The 25,393-nt window shown below is 32.1% G+C and overlaps 1 protein-coding gene across 11 annotated transcripts in view; it reads left to right on the top strand.

The window, feature by feature from the left end:
• LOC139513067 (serine-rich adhesin for platelets-like) overlaps window positions 1–21,975 on the top strand; it is a 36,930-nt gene extending 14,955 nt beyond the window's left edge. For 5 of the 11 annotated variants that reach the window (XM_071301191.1, XM_071301187.1, XM_071301190.1 and 2 more), the window contains 11 exons: window positions 3,749–4,189; window positions 4,644–4,715; window positions 5,409–5,462; window positions 9,606–9,659; window positions 10,816–11,091; window positions 11,542–11,557; window positions 12,454–12,491; window positions 13,555–13,671; window positions 17,289–17,810; window positions 20,445–20,480; window positions 21,449–21,975. In XM_071301191.1, the coding sequence (XP_071157292.1) occupies window positions 3,749–4,189; window positions 4,644–4,715; window positions 5,409–5,462; window positions 9,606–9,659; window positions 10,816–11,091; window positions 11,542–11,557; window positions 12,454–12,491; window positions 13,555–13,671; window positions 17,289–17,810; window positions 20,445–20,464 (1,610 nt within the window). In that variant the 3' untranslated portion in view covers window positions 20,465–20,480; window positions 21,449–21,975. Of the gene's footprint in view, window positions 1–3,748; window positions 4,190–4,643; window positions 4,716–5,408; window positions 5,463–5,486; window positions 8,256–9,605; window positions 9,660–10,815; window positions 11,092–11,541; window positions 11,558–12,453; window positions 12,492–13,554; window positions 13,672–17,288; window positions 17,824–20,444; window positions 20,481–21,448 lie in introns of those variants that run through there. The other 6 variants (XM_071301188.1, XM_071301189.1, XM_071301183.1 and 3 more) reach the window with 6 other exon arrangements.
• The last annotated feature ends 3,418 nt before the right edge of the window (window positions 21,976–25,393 follow it).

Genomic DNA, 25,393 nt, shown 5'->3' on the forward strand with positions numbered 1-25,393 from the left:
CACTTGAAGTTTATAGTAGTGGTTTGTTTACTAACGACATACACTTGAAGTTTATAGTAGTGGTTTGTTGACTGACGACATATACTTGAAGTTTATAGTTGTGATTTGTTTACTGACGAAATATACTTGAAGTTTATAGTAGTGGTTTGTTGACTGACGACATACACTTGAAGTTTATAGCAGTGATTTGTTGACTAACGACATACACTTGAAGTTTATAGTAGTGATTTGTTGACTGACGACATACACTTGAAGTTTATAGTAGTGGTTTGTTTACTGACGACATATACTTGAAGTTTATAGCAGTGATTTGTTGACTAACGACATACACTTGAAGTTTATAGTAGTGGTTTGTTGACTGACGACATACACTTGAAGTTTATAGTAGTGGTTTGTTGACTGACGACATATACTTGAAGTTTATAGTAGTGGTTTGTTGACTGACGACATATACTTGAAGTTTATAGTAGTGGTTTGTTTACTGACGACATACACTTGAAGTTTATAGCAGTGATTTGTTTACTAACGACATACACTTGAAGTTTATAGTAGTGGTTTGTTGACTAACGACATATACTTGAAGTTTATAGTAGTGATTTGTTTACTAACGGCATACACTTGAAGTTTATAGTAGTGATTTGTTTACTGACGACATATACTTGAAGTTTATAGTAGTGATTTGTTTACTGACATACACTTGAAGTTTATAGTAGTGGTTTGTTGACTGACGACATATACTTGAAGTTTATAGTAGTGGTTTGTTGACTGACGACATATACTTGAAGTTTATAGTAGTGATTTGTTTACTAACGACATATACTTGAAGTTTATAGTTGTGATTTGTTTACTGACGAAATATACTTGAAGTTTATAGTAGTGGTTTGTTGACTGACGACATACACTTGAAGTTTATAGCAGTGATTTGTTGACTAACGACATACACTTGAAGTTTATAGTAGTGGTTTGTTGACTGACGACATACACTTGAAGTTTATAGTAGTGGTTTGTTGACTGACGACATATACTTGAAGTTTATAGTAGTGGTTTGTTGACTGACGACATATACTTGAAGTTTATAGTAGTGGTTTGTTTACTGACGACATACACTTGAAGTTTATAGCAGTGATTTGTTTACTAACGACATACACTTGAAGTTTATAGTAGTGGTTTGTTGACTAACGACATATACTTGAAGTTTATAGTAGTGATTTGTTTACTAACGGCATACACTTGAAGTTTATAGTAGTGATTTGTTTACTGACGACATATACTTGAAGTTTATAGTAGTGATTTGTTTACTGACATACACTTGAAGTTTATAGTAGTGGTTTGTTGACTGACGACATATACTTGAAGTTTATAGTAGTGATTTGTTTACTAACGACATACACTTGAAGTTTATAGTAGTGGTTTGTTGACTGACGACATATACTTGAAGTTTATAGTAGTGGTTTGTTGACTGACGACATATACTTGAAGTTTATAGTAGTGGTTTGTTTACTGACGACATACACTTGAAGTTTATAGTAGTGATTTGTTTACTGACGACATATACTTGAAGTTTATAGTAGTGATTTGTTTACTGACATACACTTGAAGTTTATAGTAGTGGTTTGTTGACTGACGACATATACTTGAAGTTTATAGTAGTGATTTGTTTACTGACGACATATACTTGAAGTTTATAGCAGTGATTTGTTGACTAACGACATACACTTGAAGTTTATAGTAGTGGTTTGTTGACTGACGACATACACTTGAAGTTTATAGTAGTGGTTTGTTGACTGACGACATATACTTGAAGTTTATAGTAGTGGTTTGTTGACTGACGACATATACTTGAAGTTTATAGTAGTGGTTTGTTTACTGACGACATACACTTGAAGTTTATAGCAGTGATTTGTTTACTAACGACATACACTTGAAGTTTATAGTAGTGATTTGTTGACTGACGACATACACTTGAAGTTTATAGTAGTGGTTTGTTTACTGACGACATACACTTGAAGTTTATAGCAGTGATTTGTTTACTAACGACATACACTTGAAGTTTATAGTAGTGGTTTGTTGACTAACGACATATACTTGAAGTTTATAGTAGTGATTTGTTTACTAACGGCATACACTTGAAGTTTATAGTAGTGATTTGTTTACTGACGACATATACTTGAAGTTTATAGTAGTGATTTGTTTACTGACATACACTTGAAGTTTATAGTAGTGGTTTGTTGACTGACGACATACACTTGAAGTTTATAGTAGTGGTTTGTTGACTGACGACATATACTTGAAGTTTATAGTAGTGGTTTGTTGACTGACGACATACACTTGAAGTTTATAGTAGTGGTTTGTTGACTGACGACATACACTTGAAGTTTATAGTAGTGGTTTGTTGACTGACGACATATACTTGAAGTTTATAGTAGTGGTTTGTTGACTGACGACATATACTTGAAGTTTATAGTAGTGGTTTGTTTACTGACGACATACACTTGAAGTTTATAGCAGTGATTTGTTTACTAACGACATACACTTGAAGTTTATAGTAGTGGTTTGTTGACTGACGACATATACTTGAAGTTTATAGTAGTGATTTGTTTACTAACGGCATACACTTGAAGTTTATAGTAGTGATTTGTTTACTGACGACATATACTTGAAGTTTATAGTAGTGATTTGTTTACTGACATACACTTGAAGTTTATAGTAGTGGTTTGTTGACTGACGACATATACTTGAAGTTTATAGTAGTGATTTGTTTACTAACGACATACACTTGAAGTTTATAGTAGTGGTTTGTTGACTGACGACATATACTTGAAGTTTATAGTAGTGGTTTGTTGACTGACGACATACACTTGAAGTTTATAGTAGTGGTTTGTTGACTGACGACATACACTTGAAGTTTATAGTAGTGGTTTGTTGACTGACGACATATACTTGAAGTTTATAGTAGTGGTTTGTTGACTGACGACATATACTTGAAGTTTATAGTAGTGGTTTGTTTACTGACGACATACACTTGAAGTTTATAGCAGTGATTTGTTTACTAACGACATACACTTGAAGTTTATAGTAGTGGTTTGTTGACTGACGACATATACTTGAAGTTTATAGTAGTGATTTGTTTACTAACGGCATACACTTGAAGTTTATAGTAGTGATTTGTTTACTGACGACATATACTTGAAGTTTATAGTAGTGATTTGTTTACTGACATACACTTGAAGTTTATAGTAGTGGTTTGTTGACTGACGACATATACTTGAAGTTTATAGTAGTGATTTGTTTACTAACGACATACACTTGAAGTTTATAGTAGTGGTTTGTTGACTGACGACATATACTTGAAGTTTATAGTAGTGATTTGTTTACTGACGACATATACTTGAAGTTTATAGTAGTGATTTGTTTACTAACGACATATACTTGAAGTTTATGGCAGTGATTTGTTTACTAACGACATACACTTGAAGTTTATAGTAGTGGTTTGTTTACTAACGACATATACTTGAAGTTTATAGTTGTGATTTGTTTACTGACGACATATACTTGAAGTTTATAGCAGTGATTTGTTGACTGACGACATATACTTGAAGTTTATAGTAGTGATTTGTTGACTGACGACATATACTTGAAGTTTATAGTAGTGATTTGTTTACTGACGACATATACTTGAAGTTTATAGTAGTGATTTGTTTACTAACGACATATACTTGAAGTTTATAGTAGTGATTTGTTTTAGCAGCTGCCACCCAAACAGCAATGAACAGACAAAACAGAATGAATACAAATGCAATGGCTGCTGCTGCAACAAATAGAATTAACCCAAACTTTCCACCAGTAAACTCACAATTCCCAGGTGCAGTTGGTGGCAGAACTATGCCTGTCAATGTCGGAACACCTCAAGGCATGGCAAGGAGACCTATGCCTCCCAATTTCGGAGCTTTCCCAGGCAGTGGTGGAAGAGCTATGCCTTCCAGTGTTGGGGCATTTCCGGGAAGTGGTGGTGGAGTAGTACCTTCTAATGTCGGAGCCTTTCCAGGAGGACAAACTAACGCTGACATGAGTGCAAATCAGATTGTACCTTCAAATGTAGACATGTTTCCTGGAATAGGTTCCAGCAGTTCTTCTACAGATGGGTCCACTGTAACGAATGAACTTCCTGGCGAAATTAGTGCCTTCCCAGGTAATACACATACTTGTTATCAATATAATGACGCGAACTTATGAAAATGAAATAAACGAATTGTATTTATTTTCATTGATTTTATAAACATATTTATAAATAAATAAAATACCAATTTGAAAGAAAATATAAACAACAGCAAATTTGTGAAGTCGTTCAAACAAAATACTAGGTATGTCTCCATCTTCTCACACTGTAGATACATGTTGTCCTGTCATAATCTAATATGGAAAAAAAAACTAAGAAAGTCAAACTGTAGTAAAGAAAAACAGTCGACAAACACATTTCATGTATTTCAAGTCAAGCATAAATTAAAAAAAAATACCACTGGCTTTTGATGAATGTCACTACAATGTTTTGAATACCATTAAATAATTTGCGTTATATAACATTTAAACAAGTTTAAGCCGATTTAGTTTATATTATTAAGTTGAACAATTTGATTTCATTGAAGGTGCTGAAAGTTTGTCAGGATCCTCGGCAAGTGCGGCAACGGAATTTATTGGAGATATACCGGCTTTTCCAGGTATCTTTAGAGAAGACCCTATATGTGTTTATATATAAAAAAATATAATTTAAATCTCATGTATAAAAATTCTGCTTTATAAATTCAGTCTGAAACTGTCTCCGCTCTTACTTTTCAATTGTAGTCAAATGAGAGAGAAAAGATTTTAAGCCAAATTGTGAGCTGTCGTTAATATTTATAAATTTCTGAAGAGTTATATTATTTGATTTTTTTTCGTTTTCTTAGTTTCTTTTGTGGATACACTCAGGTTGTAGGAATCAAAATCGTCAATAAGAGAACATACATTGAATATACAGTGTTTAAATAGCAATAGCAGGGTATGATAAAAGCTGGATCATCGTTTAAAGTTGATCGACAATAAGTTCTTATCATACCCTGTTCTTTTTAAATAAAATTTTATGGATTGCTGTTCGAATAGATATATTAATATATACTTAAGAAATTTCATTGATTTATCAAAATTTGGAGAATTGATTCCATTTAATGAAAATGTATTTACACCATCTATACCATAAAAATAATTCAAACAGAACATTTTTTTTTCTTTTCTTATAAAAACAATCACGACATGGACTGCATAGAATATGAAAAACAAAATATATATGTCTTTCGAATGTTAGGTAATAGTATACCTCTAATGCCATTAGTCGTCTAACCAAACATACTTATGTTTTGATATTTTGAACATTTCAGGAGCTGAATCAATTGGAGACTCGAGTATGACACCTGACCTCCCCGTCTTTCCAGGTAGGAATGGTGTAAATTCTAACACAGTTACTATAAACGTTGAAAGCCCTATCACATCTGATTTCATGCCCCCACCTGTCGTACCACATCTTTCTTTGAGTACTTCAGAGAGTAATACTTTACTTTCTTCAAAAGATCTGACTTCTTCGATGACGGATGTTTCGCCTTCGTCAAAATTCAGTGCATCTTCTGATACAAGTATAACTGAAAAAGCGTTGTTGGAGAATTCACGTTCATCCTTGTCAAGAAATGTTGATTCATCTACCTCTTTCCAATCTGCCAGCGTAGATACTTTTCCAAGGCTTGATCTAGAAAAATCCGTTCCATTGTTTCAAGCGGCTGGTTTACGTGAACCGTTTGAAACAGGAACGTCCTCTCTATCTATAGAGGCAATTGATAATTCAATGAAGGATGTTTCTCTTTCATTTTCTGATGGTGACATCTCATCTTCTACAAGAATAGAGAAGGCACCAATAATGTCCAATAAATCTCGCATGATGACTGAAACCTCAAATTCTAATTCTTTGTTAAAAGACGTCCCAACGAATTCGTTTGTTGATGATGTTTCTACGTTTCGGAATGAGGAAATTGCAGTGCCATCCTTCAATACTCAAGATGCAACCTTTATGTCATCATCGAAGAAAACTTTGACATCCACTGTTAAAGATGAAATTTCTTTTAGCACTCAGAACACCGCATCTACTAACCATTCTCGTTCATCTTTTGACGGATCATCACAATTCGGACAATCAGGTTTGGTAATGTCAGATGTACATGTAAACTCGTCTTTTTCGTCAATGCAACTAAATAATTCATTGTTTGCTCTAGAAGAAAACATGAATGATTCTCTTGCAGAAAGTATTGGTTTTGAAAAACCAGTTTCGGTGAATGAAACATTTGCATCTTCTTTGAATGGAGGTCTATCGTCAACTATTACACTGGAAGATATTTCACAAGTTTCACCAGCAGCTGGAGATGTATTACTAGATTCAAATGGAACCACTGTATTTTCTGATGCAATATCTGAGTCTTCAACTTTCTCTGACTTATCTCCAATTATTTCTGGTGAATCACTTTGGATTGTAAATGAAACTAATAAATCAGTTCAGGGCGAAAATATCACCATGATATCCTCAATAAAAAACGTATCTAAATCTGCCAACAGTTCACTCGTGATCGAACAATTGGACTCTAAAGATGTCAGTTCACTTACTGGGACTACACCAGTTATCTTCGAATCGATTAGTAATAATATATCGTCAACTTCAATGACAGCTGAAACGGATTTCAAACAGATATCCTCAAATCTCAAACAAGAAGAACAAATTCCATCTGACGTAATCAACTCTGATGTAGACTTTAATAGCAAAATTGACACAACGAATAATTTTTCTTCCTTTGATTCTAATGTAGTCGCAGTAAATTCCGTTTCAACGGGAACTATTACTAAGAAGACTGATAGTACTATGGCTGCTGTAGTTGTTGATCTTGTGCCATCATCGATTTTGGAGAAAGGAAAAAATACAGTCCCTCCAGAATTTTCTTTTCCTATGGTGGAAACTACAACCGCCAATGATAGCAGTCCTTTGTTCTTTCCTGAACCACTTTCTTCTGATATTCTTTCTTTCGACAGATCTTCAGCAGTGTCCTCTAATTCGCATGATGTGTCTTCAAATACTCTTTTAAATGGTTCAAATGGTTCAACTGTGGTTACGGACTTATTGGTGGATTCTTCTGTTTCAAGCATGCCAAACGTTTCGTCAATAGACGAATTAGTTGCTACAAATACAATGTCAGATTCATCTATTTCAGCCATCCAAGGAGACGTCAATGCTGATTCAACGATGGCAGTGGACAGTTCAGGTATTACTAGAGGCACGAAAATATCAGAAATAACTGTATTTCCAGGTACTCTAAATAACTCTTTTTCGTCAACTTCTAGCGTTTCAGCAGTAGAAACACCATTGAATATATTTCCAGGTGAATTTGTTGCTGATTCAACAAGCAGCAACACATCAATTGAGCCAGTTTCTACAAACTCTTCTGTAATCACAAGAATTTCAGAGGCTTCAATGTTAGACTCATCCGTAAACATGTCAATGGACACTGCTGGTAATTCTAATGGCGATGCCTTCAATACTGACGCATCTGTAAGTTTTTTCCCGGATAATGCTGGTAATTCTAATGGCGATGCATTCAATACTGACGCATCTGTAAGTTTTTTCCCGGATAATGGCTTTGATTCACAAGGCACGTTCGGTTCAACTAGTTCATCTATTGTAGAAGACATAAGTACAACTACACCAGTCACTGAAAGTTCTACTACTTCTTCAAGTAGTGCCATTACTGACGGTACATCATTCACACAAGAAGGTTCCGGTAGTGATCTATCTGTTTTGTCTGTGAACCCCCCTGTAACAGATGAATTACAGTTTGGAGCTATTGACAACTTGTCGATACAGAAGTTTCCTACAACTGAAAATCAAGTTGTAACAGTTGTGACTGTTGAAACCCCAGTGAAATCTTCATTTTCTGAATCAAATAGTTTGAATGCTGAGTCTCTAAGAGGGGAAACAGTTCCAGCAGAGACCAGAATAACAAATATGAAATTTTCAGATACAACAGATCTCGACCCAATGACATTTGACCCAACATTTCCATCATTCCCAGAAATTGGAACAGACTTGACATCATTTGCTGAAAGTAGAACAGTCAATCAAATTATACCAAATGATTCATCGATGTCTGCTGTAGTAACCAGTGATGTTTCATCAACTACATCATCAGTAAATGGTAAATAAAAATGCATCCTTAGCGGATTGGTGAAAGATTAACGTTAATAATAATGTGAAATATTCGTGGGAGGTGGAGGTAATAATCACATGACAAAACATTAACCTCTCCTTTATTTCTATTTTTAACAATAATTTGCATTTTGTTTATGAACTCTTTGACTTAATATGTTTAACTTTGTATTAATTTTTTTTGTATTTATAATTATTCCTACTAATAAAAATGTTGGAAGTTGTGTTTGTTTTAAATTACCACCAATTAAACTAACGTTAAGAAAGCTAAAGATATTTTATTTGAATGTTTCCTATACGTTTGAATAGCGGTATAATATTAAAACATATTATTTAGGATTAACTGCTCTTCCTTTTCAGCATGAATAATTGATATTGGTGAAAGTAACAGATCTAACATGAATCGTACTGTATTTACATTGTATTAATCATATTCTCTGTCATTTAATTTAGGTCCGATCGTTTCTTTCCTTCGCAGTAATTTATATGTTTCCGAATCCATAATGAAATAACACTTTAATGAAAGTTCATTTCAATGCTTCTTAATCGTTTGATTAACAGTGTAGTTCTTGTGTATGAATACGATTGAAAGTAAAACCGAAGCAAATTATATGCTTATGAAATTATGTTAATGCCTATAGGTAGAATAACATCTATAAAATTGAGAAAGGAAATAGGGAATATGTCAAAGAGGCAATAACCTGACAACTCGTAGGAGTTAATCATGTTTAACTTTAATCCAAATATACATTGATTTTCTATCTTATACATAGGTATGTTTTATATACACGATACATTAAAAGAAATAGTTTTAGTCTGTTTATTTACTTTATAAGAATCCATAATGATTTTTCGCATTTTTGTTGAATATTTAAGAACATATGTGAGCATCTATAAGACAAAAACTCCAAAACAAAATAAACAAATCTCATATTTATTTTAAATAATGTAGCTACAAAGGAATTATAATCCATTATACACTAGGTAACTGAATAATAAGGGGTTGGAACTGAGAAAAATAAGAGAAATGCAATCAAACACAAATGTTTGACCATAATGAAGGTAGTGTATCTGCACCAATGAAATCAAGAAACCACAATGCAGAAAGATCAAGCACCTCAAACCCCGTATAATGGTTATCAAAAGTACCAGGATTATAAACCAGGAATTGATTCTTGAGCGGTTTAGATATCTGTTATTATAATATTGACAACCTCGTTAAAAAAAAATATAAAATGTATAGTGTTAAATTTTTATAGATCAGTGTTTTCTTTCATTTTCAATTCATCTCATTCATTGTGCGTATTATTATCAATCAACATTTAAAACATTATTGCAGCAGGAGATTCAAATATTGGTTTAGCCAATTCAGATGTCATATTTCCAAACGTTGGTACGATATACTGAGTCATAGAATGCTTGTAGATTCTAGTTGTAGTATTAGCTGTGTTGATTACATTGCAATTCGTATATAAACTTCCTTATACTCTGTTTACTGTTGTTGGCGTTTCTATCGTTAAGTCCTTAAGTGGAAGCTATAAATAATATATTAATGTCCCCCCATTCTGTTATATGTTTTACATGTATCAGTTGATATCAATGGTTATTCAAGATTTACAAGACATAGATAAAACCTGTCTAGCATCTTTTGGTAGATATTTTAAAAAATATATTAACAAAAATACCGATCCGCAAGGTAAATTTAAAAAGGGAAGTAATTAAAAACCAACAAAACTGTCATATTCCTGACTTGGTACAGGCATTTCAAAATGATGGGTTCAATCTGTATAAGGAAGTATTTATACGTATGAAATGTATGCACATAGGATAGATTCATTTTGTGTTGGTTGATCCATTTTGAAAAGCGGTAATTGTTACCATTTGGTGTTTTAATAGATAGCAAAATCATAATTTTAACCTATGTAATATGTATAGTTCTTTTTTTATATATATATATAATAGTACGAAGTTCCAAAATATATCAATTCGTAGTCCCTCTTTTGCTGGTAAATGTTAAATATCTTTTGCATAAAAGATACAGAAACATTCAAAATAGAGCAAATTTTATTTCTTTTTGATTCAATTTCTTTCGTGTTCAACAAACAAAAGATATGAAAAAAACCCGATTGATATAATTTCTGTACGCAAATTGTACATAGATGATAAAATGATATTAGAAAATGAATGATATTAACTGTCTATTGTTACATTTGTTTTACTCATGTAGATTAGTGCCATTATAATCTGTGTTTCATTTCATATATATATTATTTTAGGAAATAAATATCATGATTATATATGATTGTAAAATGCAGCAAACTGTTTTCTTTTCCTTTATTTTTATTGTAACTAAAATGCACCAGCTGAAAGGTTTAATATGTTTATTGTACATACTGTTTTACTTATTAGTGTGTTAATTATAATACATATGTTTAGAGACATTTTCGTAACAATGAATAGATGTTCCATTAATAAATGAATTATTGCAAACTAAACATTTAAATGTTCTTTCATTAATAATATTTTAATATGACTTTATGTGATTTAAGGAGAGGAACCCGGATTAACAGCAGGTGAAATACCCCCTCCACCCCCAGTATTCCCCGCTAAAGATATAAACAACATTCCAGCATCTGCCGATGCCGAGCTGTTTCCACCGTTTGACCTTGGAAGAGGTACGACAGGCTCGCCCTTTTCTGTAAACATTCCACCCGTTCCCGCAGGTGAGATGATGGGATCCCAACAAGATTTCGGGAGAGTGAATTCCGCATCAACATTAGGAGTTACAATGGTTGAACCTAATTCAAGAACCGGAATTAAACCTGGTAGGTTACATCGCCATTAAGTCAAAGTCAATACTCTGTTTGCATTCATTACAAAAAGACGGTAAATAGTAGAATAATTGACTCATATTAATATAATACCCAGTTATAACTTATCAATTTGATTTTTACCTTCATTTGAAAGTGTAGATACAACAAATGATCCAAAATTCAAGGCAAAAAATTTAGAAAGAATAATGCATATTTCAAATACACAATGAATATGAGTTATACCGTCAGTTATCATTTGGATTATGATTCGCCCATTTTTATGTTGTGTCATGTGTACTATTGTTTGTCTGTTTGTCTTTGTCATTTTAGCCCTGGCGTTGTCAATTTATTTTTGCTTTATGAGTTTGACTGTCCCTCTGGTATCTTTCGTCCCTCTTTTAAAGCGCATACAATATATTTCGCAAAAAAAAATAAACTGATTTATCTATTTTTCTATTTCAGCTGCTTCCTCGTTTCCTTTAAACTATTTTTGAATATTAGAATCTCCAAAATGTTTAAATATAAATTATGTCATTATGTGAATTAATGCCTTAATTAAGATTTCTGTACCATCTCGATACCATTGAAGTCGTCCGCCAACAACTTTTCGCATTTTATAAGTCTTTTAATGAAAAAACAATATATATATTTGTGAAACTAGTAGATTGAATTGTGTTCGCTTCACGCCCATTGTCAAACATCTCAAACTCATAAAAGGCGACGTGAACAAGAAGCCTTCAATAAAGTATGCATACAGAAGTGATTTATTTAATTATGTATATATGTACAGTTTTGTTGCTTTTTTGTGACCAAGGCAGATTGACTAGATCATAGCACTGACGTAGCTTTAAAAAAATTGTTATCTTTAAATCGAACTATAGAGTAAAATTCTAAGTACCCCAAGCTGCTTTTGTATCGACTTTTCTTTTTCTTTTAAACGTGTAGCATAAGTTAACATCTTCTGTACTTGTAAAACGCGTATGTGTCTCATATGAAATACCACAGGCATAGGCAACCGTATTTGTTGTTTTGAGTTTAGAAGATGAATATGATTGGACGCTGTAAGTACTAGAACACACATATTTTCCGTTAAGAATATGATTGTTATTCAAAAACCGCTATATGAAAGTAGTTATCAAGTAGGTACCTGGATTATAATTAAATACGCCAAACGCGCATTTCGTCTACATAAGACTCATCAGTGACTCTCAGATCAAAATAGTTGAAAAGCCAAACAAGTACAAAGTTTGAGGAGCATTGAGGACTCAAAATTCCAAAATGTGTGCCAAATACGGGTACGGTAATCTATGCTTGGGACAAGAAAATCCTTTTGAAATTGTCTATAAAATAAAATATACTTGATATCATAATTGTAGGTGTTAACTCAGCTGATGTTACACCACCAAAAACAGGTTAATATTTTTAAATATGAAAGAATTTCATCACATATTTTGCTTAACACATCCTGTAAAGCATTTTCTTTCCAAAATGAGAGCATTGTAATTAATATGTACTTTTAACAGTCACTTCTATCCTTTAATATCTCCATATCATTATTTTTCATGCAAACATATAATCAAACCAACTACTCATCTGATAACTGCAGGGTTTATGATAGCTTTGTGTTGCATTGATACTTTATACGGCGTAAGATATCTTAAATAACTTAAAATTGTTAATGAATAATTATGTGTTTCCTGAGGGGAGAATGTACAGTCTCGTGAATAGTAGTTTGGAAATTTGAATAAACGAAGTAACTTCATTCCTGTTCATGCCAGAAATGTGATGATTAAGATTCTTGAATTTTCGACTCGGAGCAGAAATATGACTAGAATTCGTCGTAGAATGCGTCGCAATTCTTTTCAAATCGTATCAAAAGTAGTTTCTTCGCGAAAAAGATGCCAGAATTACATAGCAATCGTGTTTCAGTTTCCTTTGAAATTAACATGCTTAAACTTACTTTTTATATATATATTCATTTAAAATGAATGTAAAATACACTTTCACATATTATTTGTATGTAATTTGAAATGGTAGTTAAGTTTCGAATTGAAATGTTACTACTAGAATGCAATAAAAATTTTACCATTTCAGCACTTTTAAAGAACATGATATTTTTCTAAAGGAATACAAGTTTTTTAATGTTCAAATTTTTCGACAATATTATAAATAAATCGAAAATTTCGCTCTTTTATTTCTCAGGTTTTTAAACGACAAATATACTATTGCTGGCTTGCCTTTGCTTTAATTTATAACATTGTTATCACAACCTTCCTTTGTAATCTGTAGAATATATAACTTTATTTTTAAACGCATGAGGTGTATAAAAAACTTTTATAACATATATATATATTGTAATAATCTGTTCTCACAAGCTCAGAATATGCCATGAGGCGCACTCCTGGTTTAATTGGTAAATGTATCCGTTTCACTAATTGTTGTCTTGCATTGCTTCTGCACACTATTGCTTTACAGGAATATATCAGCGCGGGAATGGACTTGTCATGGCAGTCCTTGATCTTACTAATGCTGACAAAAATAATCTTGGTGAAATGATGCAAATTCTCCAAAATCTTATTGATGAGCGAAATAGTAAGTCAGTCTTCAATATTTAACAACGATGTATAAAAACTGAGATTTTTTACCTTATTAAAATAATCAGTTTTCGTGGCGTTATTTCGCTTTTTTACTAGTCCATCCTGCACTAAACCAATTATTTTGAAATCTCAGCAGATGTATGCATGCTTAAAGGGGCACTAGCTGTCAAATTCATTGTAACCGATTTGACTCAAATTCTCATATTTGGTTTAGAACAATGTAAAACATTTATCCAAACTATCAAAAGTCTAAAATAAACAGTTTACAGAGCATGGGGTAGATAATATATAGGTTCGTTTCGTGTGTATTTTAGTCCAGACGCCATCTAATTAACTATCGATTTGACCTCAGATGACCATATAAGCGATGTAAACAAAAATAAAGATACGAATAGATTAAACCTACACGTGCAATTGCATTTCTATAGGTCTGTTTGATTTTATTTTATAGATTATAAATAGATGTTTCTCATTGTTTTTAACCATATAAGAATGATTTTATGTGCATCGAATTAGTAATCAAATGATTTACCGTAGTTTCACTTTCATTGTTGACATTCTTTTTCTTTAAATAACCAGTACACGTACAATGCATGCGTCGTCAATCTCTAGCTAGGGGTTAACTTGAAGTTCACATGAATATCGGTTAGAATGATGATGACGTTTTCACTTGCAAGTGAATCAGTCAAAAATTATGTTTAATCGCTTATTTCAACAAAATTAAAGGAAATTGATTGCTAAAAGCAAATTATTATTTCATTATTCCAATTTGATTAATGATTGATCTAAAAAAAAATCATACTTTATTTTTTTATATATATCGTAGCTAGTGCCCCTTTAAGTTTATTCCAGAGTCTATCATAAGTTTGAGGGTTTTACCAATCCACCACATAATAATGTGAAATATAATTTAATATGATACTAACAATAATAACTAATAGTTATAACCATTTCCCTTCTGGTATCTTTTAGATCGATAAAATTGAAGCCCCAAAAATACCAATTTCTATTGATAATTAAATTAAATATTTCTCGTCAAATAATTTTTTCCATAAATTCTATCAACTTTTTCTAAATTTTGAATCACTCAAATCTGATTGATATGTAAGGTGGCATATATGTTTACATTATATTTTAAATGTATGTTTACTAGTCTTTGATGAACATATTCAGCTTCTTTTATTTGTGTTTGTTTACATACCGGTATGAGGGTGGAATGAATTGACGTCAATCGATAAAATAATAGAAGCACCCTTAGTGCATCATTTTAGTTGCAATCTTTATGCATGTGTGATACAAGAAAAATATTTTTTTTTGAAAACAGCATGTTTTGAGAACAGTGACAACGAAAAGCCAATGTGGAAAAAGTATTGTTCGTGACATTGGAATCTCAAGGAAACAGTTATAATTTGATGTGAAAGTGCAAATCATATCATGGTCCTTTTTATTTCTAACCACTTGGTCGATGCCACTGCTGGTGGAGTTTTTATTCCCCGAGGGTTTCACCAGCCCAGTAGTCAACACTTCTCTGTTTGCATGAATTATCATTGAAATGGTTATGTTTATAAATTAACTGTTAACAAAACTTGGAAATGTTGAAATACTAAGGCTTTTCTACATCAGGAATACATTACCTTAGCTGTATTTGGCAAAACTTTTAGCAATTTTTGGTCCTCAATGCTCTTTAACTTCGTACTTTATTCAAATGTTTAAAGATGTAATCAATGAAGATATCCCCTCAAATTCCTGTACATGGAAAATTTGAATGTTTTGCTTAAAATCCAGAGAAAACAATTCATGCATTCAAAAGAATGTGTTAGTTAGAAAAACAATACCCCTTACAGATTATGCGTCAATATTTTGATATAAACCAGCGTATGTATTCTTAACAACCACACTCAGGTCTACTGATGATGGTCTTCATGTTTTAATTCGAAGACAATATAAAGAAACTTACAACAAATTCAAACAATACGACGCACATTTGGCCACTTATATCTTGAGAACAAATAAAACTTTATCCAATCTCAAGGAATACTATTTTAATGAACTTTTATCAAGAGCATTAAAAAATACGAAACATAAATTATTTTTATTAGATCAAATGAAATATTTTCCTTTTTCAGCAAATAGGTATTTTGATTGAGTTAAGTCTGCCAATTGATATTTTATCGTATGTTTTTCTTTGTTGTGATGTTATGCTATTGTTTCAGAAAAAGGGAGAAGGTTTGGATCCATTAAAACGTTTAATCCCGCTGCAAATGTTTGCACCTGTCCTAAGTCAGGAATCTGATGTACAGTAGTTGTCGTTTGTTTATGTAATATATACGTGTTTCTCGTTTCTCGTTTTGTTAATATAGATTAGACCGTTGGTTTTCCCGTTTGAATGGTTTTACACTAGTAATTTTGGGGCCCTTTATAGCTTGTTGTTCGGTGTGAGCTAAGGCTCCGTGTTGAAGGCCGTACTTTAACCTATGATGGTTTACTTTTTAAATTGTTATTTGTATGGAGAGTTGTCTCATTGGCACTCACACCACATCTTCCTATATCTAATTACCATAAACTATAAAAATTAATTCATCTTGTTTTTTTGTGCCAAAAAATATTGAGTGATTTTATAAGGAGTGCTAAAATATTACTGAAACTGTGTATTCAGACAGACAACGTGAATATGTGTATTCAGACAGACAACATGAATATGTGTATTCAGACAGACAACGTGAATATGTGTATTCAGACAGACAACGTGAATATGTGGTTTCGTAAAACTGCAACAAGTACCTATCAATATTCGTGCATTTTTTTATCAGGAGTACATTTCTTTTTTCTTTACTCTATGGTGTTTATTTTTAGATTAATGATTCATAATTGTTGAGCACTACTGAAAATCAACTTGTCTTGTTCTTTCATACATATAAAACTCGTACTATATGTATAAAATTTTATTTTTGAAATACTTTAGTATTTGAAAAAAATATGTTCCCTTTTTAATTTCCATTGTTGTATTAAATATTAATACAAATATAAATTCCAAATGATAAGCTATGTCCCTCTACGTTAAAATTCATTCTATAAAATGTTGACTATATCCTTGCTTACTCGTCAGTACCTTGTATAAATACTGCGTGTTATTTAGATACTTATAAAGCAATTCAAAAATGCAACTTCAATTTGTTTAAACGGGAATATTTATACTTTTAAGCACAAATATATATGCCTTCCTTGAAAAGACACTTTGTTATGTTCAAACCTCGCTAAGAATTAATAACAAATTTTATACATACTTAACATAATTCAGAGTAAAAAGTGTATCAATAAGATTAATTTTTGTGAAAATTTGGAAACAAGACAAGTTAACAAAAAAATACAGAACAATTTGTATGTTTGTAAAGAGAATTCACTTTTAAACTTGTAATATCGATTTTTTTTTACGTAGAACTTAGTATTGAAAACAACTGGTTTACTTCATATGTAACTTTTTTCAGCTTTTAAGTAAAGCCTTTTAAAAAAAATGAAACTTCAATAAGTGAGCTAGATTGTAATGTAAAAGACTAAATAGTTTTAGTGCTTGATTATTCAAGTTATATAATACCTAAACTGATCTTCCAATAGGAAACATGGCAGCTCCAGTAATGACCGAACCTACAGAAGCACCAACATTTTCAGAATTTCCTAGTGCAAATTTCGAGTCCAGTTTTCCTGGATCTGGTACGTCCAGCTTTGGTGGAGCAAGTTCCTCCAGTTTCCCTGGAGCAGGTTCAGACGTAGCATCAAGTTTCCCCGGAATGGGGAATGCTGTAGAATCTCAAAAATCGAGTGTCTCAATTTCTGGATTAGAAGTGCCATTTGTTTCATCCGGTTTTCCTGGAAGCGAGGCTAGGTCTCCAGTAAACAGTTTTCCAGGATCCGATTTTATATCTGCACGATCTGCTAATCAAGCAACTGAAACTCCATCTGGAATGGCTAGCTTTCCAGGATCTGGATCTAACATGTCAGGTTTCCCAGGAATGCGAACTGAAAAAACTTCAACATTTTCTCCATCCAAAGGGGTAGCGCCACCAGGAACAGTATCCGGGATAGAAGGTTTCGAAAGAACAGAATCAGATTTGTCATCCAGTATTGGTGGGGTGCCAAGTAAGTCGTAAAGGTATGCTTGCTTTTATTACTAGCTTTGCTTATGCAAATACACTATATACATGTATGATCTTTCAAACACTTTTTTGGCATAAAATGAAAATGGCAGAGCGGAAAGGTCGCTCTCAAAATACTGCAAACATATATATTTAATTTTATAAACGATTTAAAATTCAGAACTTTTCCGGTATTCATTTTCACAATAAAAAAATGTATATCTAAAATGATTCTAATCTTTGCTGAACTGACCGTGATTGTATCATTGATTGTATGCTTGGTAAACTATGAGGAATTGACCGTGGTGTACCATTAGTATTTTTGTTGGTATTAAGTGTTAAAATAGCCACAGAACATTCTTTCAAAAAAATTGTTCAATTGATTATAATTTGCAAGAGGGTTTAAAATGTAATTTAGATAAAGTCTCTTTTGCAATGGACATGAACTGATATGGTGTCTTAATTCATGACAAAAACATCCCTAACCACATTAGAAAAAAAGGAAAGGAACAACACTTTATTGTGAATTTTCATCTAAATAGTAAAAGTTTGACTCAACGTGGAGAGAGAGCTCATACTTAACTTCAAAATCAAAAAAGAGTCTATCATTGGTTTTAGTGAATTGGATTCATTAGAAAGTCAATATTGATATGAAAATCCGAGTGAAGGAAGCATTTAGTCTCCAACCACAAGTTCTTAATGTATAGCATTTCGTAATCAGAAATAAAAGTCTGATTTATGATTAAATCACTGGCTCAATTTCTGTCTTGAAATGACGTTAAGAAATTATCCTTTTTTTTCTTGATGCTTTATAAAGAGCAAGAAATTTTACAAAAAAGTTCATGACGATATCAACCTTGGTATGTATTTATTCTCGTGGGATTTTTTCTGTTGCTTGGTCCGTTTCTGTGTGTGTTACATTGTAGTGTTGTTTCGTTGTTCTCCTCTGATATTTAATGCGTTTCCCTCAGTTTTAGTTTGTTACCCCGATTTTGTTTTTTTGTCCATGGATTTATGAGTTTGAACAGCGCTATACTACTGTTGCCTTTATTTAAATAACAATCAGAGTTGGATTTTAAAATATACAACCTGTAGTAGACAAGGTTACAATAAAAGAAGATATTTGTGTTTGTGTCATGCTGTGTCCGGTTTGTTTTGGTTTTTTTTTTTTGCTTAATTAGTTTTGATGGTTTATTGGTATCCACCTCGTTTTCACTTCTCCCAAAAACATAGTCCTTAGTATGTAGTAAACCAAAGAAAAACAGTCGACAGGAAAAATCATCACTACACCCAAACATGTTATTTACAATGCATTTCATAACCAACCAAAGGTATTTTTAAAGACTGCAAGAAAAAAAATATGTTACTGTTTATGCTTTTTTTAAAAGAATGAGATTGCTTGCATATCAGGTAAAAAAAGAAGAGTTTTATTACATATATACACTACGCATGCCAAAGCGAACAGGTAAATGATCTGTTTACTCCTGTACCTGCCAGTGTATTTCAGTGAAGCTTTTGGAAAACTTTCGCTGACTGACGGTAATAGATTAATTTCTTTAATCATTCTTTCAGATTTTGATGTTTCTGTTGCATATCTTGGGCTTTTCATGTATTTTCATATTGGGCAAGTGCCTTGTATCAACATTTAGATAATATCTTTGAATTTAAAATGAAATGCATTGATGCAAACGAATTGAATGCTTTAATGCAGATGCTTTCCTTTCCTGCTGCTTAATTGTATTCATTCATACTCCCAATTCAAAATAATTGTGGAACATAAGAATTAATAACTTAAATTTGAAAACCTTGCTTCAAGAAGGGCTTTTTGACATGCGGATTATTATTATAGCGTTTTCTATAATGGATATTATTAAAAATTAATTTACTCTCTTTTCATTTGAAAGTTATTTCTATTTGTTTGCTTCTATCGTTTAGTTTAATTACTTCGTCTATTCAGTTACAATAACAAATCAATATGATATTTTGGATACTGGCAAATTAAATATTGAATTGATCAGTAATCAAATCATCTTCGCTAGCTAAGGGCTACGATGCAGTTCCCTTCTCTTCACCTTTGGCGGATTATAATAGAATTTCAAATTAACAAGGTAATGCTGTTGATTGATCGCAGTTGTAGGTGACTGCATCCAATCAAAAACCCACTTAAGATGATCACGTGTAAATGTAGAAAATGTAAATAAACAATTGCTGATTGTGCAACAAGTTTTTAAACCCCACCCCTAAACATATGACGATATTTAGTGACAATCAATTTTAAAGTTCCTAACCAACCAACTGGCGTTCCTGAGTATGTTTCTAACGAAAATGTTGAAATGTCAACGTATATTTTTGAATTTTGCTTCCAGAAATTTGTAAACACTATAAACAGTAATTTTTACATATCGACACTGAGGAGAGTGAAAGTGCTGCCATTGGTCAATAATGATGAAGTCGGAATGGGCATGACTTTTATCGACCGGTAGGTGGTGCAGCATTGTAATTCCAAATTCTGGCTTAATTTGCCAAGGGTGTATAGGAGGGGACTGGATCGTAACCAATGGTTAGCACAAATATTATCAGACATACTAATTTTTGTTTGATTGTGACATTTTTACAACGTTTCATTTTAACATTTCAGTTGAACTATGGCAACGATAGGTCTTTGAACTATTAGGTAAGTAGCGTTTACCTGAATAATTGTTATGTCATTTACTCAAACGTTATTGTACCCGATTCATAAACTAGTCCCAATTATACAAAGCAAAAAAAATGTATGCACATGAAGTATGTATCTGCCAATTGATTTAAAACTCGAAATTTCTGTCATAAACAGGAAAACATACATTTCCACCATACTACTCTACGTTTAATACTTTAAAAGCACAATGCAGTACAAATATAGCCAACGAATTGTACCAATACAATATATATGTATATATATAAAAAAAATTAAAGATACAATAATCAAACTCTTGTAATTTTTCGGTGTAAGAATCAGGTACCCATTTACCAAATTTGCTTTAAATGGTGTTTTTTTTTGTAAAGCAAATTAGATGAAACTGTAGATAAAACATGGAATATCAAAATCTAAATGTAAGTTTAACATCATTTGTTTGGACTAACAGCTTAAAAGGCGTTCATGTTATATAAATAATGTATAATGATTATCAAGAGCTGTTTTATAATAATTATATATGCTTGCTTTTATATGTGACTTACGTCAATAAGTCTTTGAATGCAATCGGGTTTAGTCTGGAATTATCAACCTCCGTTTAATTGATTAGTAAGTTTCTTGGAATTGCTTAGTCAATTAGGGTGTATTACTGTTATGTATGTATGCACAGTAGTGGCTGCTAGATACAAACTATTGTCTTATTGAGTAATTAAGAGAGGTAACCTTTCTATAAAAACCATTTCTAACCCACCATTTTCATCGAAATGCCTGTACCAAGTTAGGAATATGGCATTTTTTTCTCCCCTTGTTCCGTTGATTTGGTATGGTTTTATTTTGTTACTTTTTGTGAACTTCCCATTTTGCGTTGGATTTCAGTATTGTTTTTTTCAGAATCAAGCGTATTTTAAAACATGCATTAAAATACGGATTAATATATTGTTTACATCATGATATCTCATTTATTGTAGTTAGAGAAGATACAAGGGAAGTCGACTACTATACTTACAGAAATCTGTCTCCATTTTCTATCAACAGAACTAATGTGTGTTGATGAAAGACATTAAATATATATGAAATACATATGAAAAGCTACAAAAATATATCTCAATAAATAAGTTACACAGTGATCGATAGTTTGTTTACAAAAGAACCAATGTACATTTCAATAAGATGTTAAAAGTTAAAAACTATGATTAGTATAATTAATATAATTATTTTTTTGTGTATATTCATGTGTTGCAATTGTAGACTGGTCTTACATATTTCAGCGTCACCAGTAAATGCATAGTGGTAATGTGCTTATTTTTTATTAACTATAAGGTTTATGTGCATCCTTACGTAAATTGTCGGCTGGAGTCGTTAAAATATGTAGAAAGTTTTGTTATTTATTTCGCATACCTTTTCTGAAGAGTTTAAGCGTGATATATGTCACACTGTTGGTTACATTGTTAATCGTTAATGTATATTTGTAAAATAAAATATTTTTATGAAAACACGGCTGATTTATGTCAAAATGTGTTAGAGTTACTGACAAAAATAAACGTTATCAAAACAATTACTAAATGTGGAGTAGGATCTGCTTACCCTTCCGGATCACCTGAGATAACCCCTAATTTTCAGTGGGATTCGCTTTGCTTAGTCTAGTTTTGTATGTCGTACAGCCCGTAACAGAGAAGTGATCGAATTGATGTTTCTTTACCGTCAAAATTAGCTACGTTATCGACAAACTTAATTCAGTAGTGACCGAACTATTGGTACTTTAACGTTAAAAAGATTGACAATGCTGACAAACTTTCATGTGTCGATAATCAAGTTTAATACCGATAATATTGAAAATAATTCTAATAATATGAAACAAAATATGTCCATGCACCATTTCGATTGGGCGAAAAGTAGTCATTTCTTCAAAGTCAGAACAGAAAAAAAAGATTTATGGAAGGACGTCTTGATAGTATTATTTCCTTTCATTTTACCCAAAACTAAAAGAAATATACTGGTAAACAATTAAAAAGGTGTTTGATAGGAATGAAGTCCTCTATTTTTTCGGACTACAATGTGTACCGTATGTGTGATGGATTTGAATTCAATCAATAACTTTGAAATGTTTTCTCATATGTTTTCACAAAAGGGAGGACTGGTATTTGTACTTCGGTTAGAATATGTCTTCGTCCGTTTCACATGCCAAACTTTTTTCTAGTACAGTTTAAACGGGAAAATGTTGTTGAGAATTTTTTTAATATGACAAAATAAGGAGCAAAACTATTTCTTGCAATGGCACACATAGAGAATATTTTTTTTACTTCACGCGCAGTTGAGTATAAGAGTCCTCGTAGTGAACGCACCCGACTATGAGTGCAGTAAAAAGTGTACTCTTACGTCGGATACCGGGCAGTTTCTTTGTTATATATGTACTTTATCAAATACATGTACATGTTAATATTTACTTAATATTAAATAGGTAAAAATTATTGCTGAAAGCCTGTTCAGGATTTCTTTCTTGTGTATGATTATATAATTTTTCACATGCCTGAACTCATTGACGATAATGTAAGGTGCTCTATTAGAAAAAAATGGATTTCTAGTTCGGGTTTGAAAAAGAAATTTCGCCTTTTCTTGAGCCTGTTTTGTACATTTAGTTTAACAGATATGGTTCAATGGAAATTTTCACATGGAACCTTCGGTAAATAGGAAAATGAAAAGATATGGGGTAATTTACTGAGAGACCACACTCCATCCATGAGAAAAACGGAGGGAATTTAAAAATCTAGAGGTCTCCACAAGGCTTTCAACAAGGATGGGATCTCACTCCTTCTGAAAAGCTCTAAATCGCCCCAACGTGTACATACGTTTGGTCATCAAGAGATTCTGGTTTCTCTTTTTGTGTGTCAAAAACATTCAACTCGGATTGGAATTTAATTTACCGAAACATTTCCGTACATTAAATCTTAGGACGGTCAGAATATTTTAAGGACGGAACAGATCGAAGTACAATTTTAAGTTGTACATATATGTGCAATAATTCAGCTTCCTGTACATGTTCATGAAGTTCTAAATTTTGAATGTTGATTTCTTTAAAAAACACCATTTTTTTACAATAAAAAATCTCAAAATGTCCGTTAACAATGAAAAAGTTTGACCATGAAAAATCACATATCTAAGAAAAGCAGTCGTTTAATTGATTATAAGAAAGTTTCAGTATATCATGTCCAATTTCTTTAATTTGAGAGTTTTCCTTTATTTACAAATGTAGCTCCATGTCTGATGGTGAAATAAAAATGAATGTCTCAGAAAGTGGTGAATTACTTTCCATAAATGACTGTTACAGATGAATCGGGCCAAGCTTAGTAACTTACAGTAAACAGACTACTGTAACATTGACGCACTCGTCGAACTGTTTAAAAGATTTGTGTTTATGACCAAAAATTTATATACAACTTCATTTATTAATTAATCTGAACTTCATAGCGCGTCGTCACAATAATGAAAGTTATGAAAAAAAATCTATAACCAGCAGATCTATACTTCTATAAAGAAAGTATGCTTGCACAAAAGGGTATTTATTATAAAATGGTCCTAACTATAGAATAGATAATTTACCACAGAAATCTTAAACGGAAGTTTCGACAATTTTAAACAGAAGAGATTTGAAAATAAATTTAACTTTAAATAAACACTGAAATAATTTTAATACCTCGAAGGTGTAAAGAATAAACCAACAATCTCAATCTTAAAAAGTTTCTTAATTGCACTTACCGACGAGTTCATGTTTACAGTAGAAACAGTGGATGTGACTCCAATAAATTCATTATCATTGTCGTCATGAATATTTATCGCTTATATTAAATTGATAAAGATTTTATCGAGGTCGCACCAACTGTTTCTACAGCTAAGATCAGTTACATGTAACATGATCTCGTCGATTCGCACGACGAAGCCATGAAGTTTATGACAGAACACACATTCTAGATTATGTATTTTTGTTTCCGTCAGTTCGAAAGTATTTGATCATTTCAACTCCTTTGTATTTCATAATATGTGTCATGAACAAAGACATATGTTCGATTGAATAATGATTTCCTCGTAACAAATGATAGAAATTTCAGAGATCCCGTATTTGATCCTTTACCGTTAAAATGAAAATGCCAATGACAGAGGTTGATTATAAAAAATGTTTTACTGTGTTAAAAAAACTTCGACTTAAATAATGAAAACTTACACGTTGGACATGAAATATTTTGTCGATGAAGAAAATTAAATTATGTCACTTCTGAAATAAGTTTGTCGATTACGTAACTTATTCTGACGGTAAAGAAACGCGAATTCGGTCACTACTCTGTTACGGGCTGTATCTTGTGTACTTTTACTTGTCTGTTTGTCTTTTTCTTTTTCAGTCGTGACGTTGTCAGTTTATTTTTCGTTCTATGAGCTTGAATGTCCCTCTGGTATCTTTCGCACTTCTTTTACATTATATAGATAAAAAGTAAAATCACAAAAATACTGAACTCAGAGGAAAATCAAATCGGAAAGTATTCCTGACTTGGTATAGGCATTTTCAAATGTAGAAAATGGTGGATTAAACCATCAACAAGACGACATGGATCATATATCCTCACTAACTAACGACACAACATTTTCTGTGTTAAACATACCAGATTTACGTGCATACAAACCTCCCCTTTTCTATCTAGACCATTTACTATCAAAAGCTACACGAAAAATAGACATCAATATAGTTAGAACTATTTTGAAGTAAAGATCAAACGCTGTCAAAATGAAAGATAAACCGGATATACTAGTAAACAAATAATCAAAGAAACAGAACGTTAATTGTTGTTTATTATCTACACTGGAAATGGATAAGGAGGGAAAAGATACCAAGGTGACAATAAAAAATATCACAAGTCAAACAAAAA

This window comes from Mytilus edulis, chromosome 2, assembly GCF_963676685.1.
Source record: "Mytilus edulis chromosome 2, xbMytEdul2.2, whole genome shotgun sequence".
Classification (NCBI taxonomy): Eukaryota; Metazoa; Mollusca; class Bivalvia; order Mytilida; family Mytilidae; genus Mytilus; species Mytilus edulis.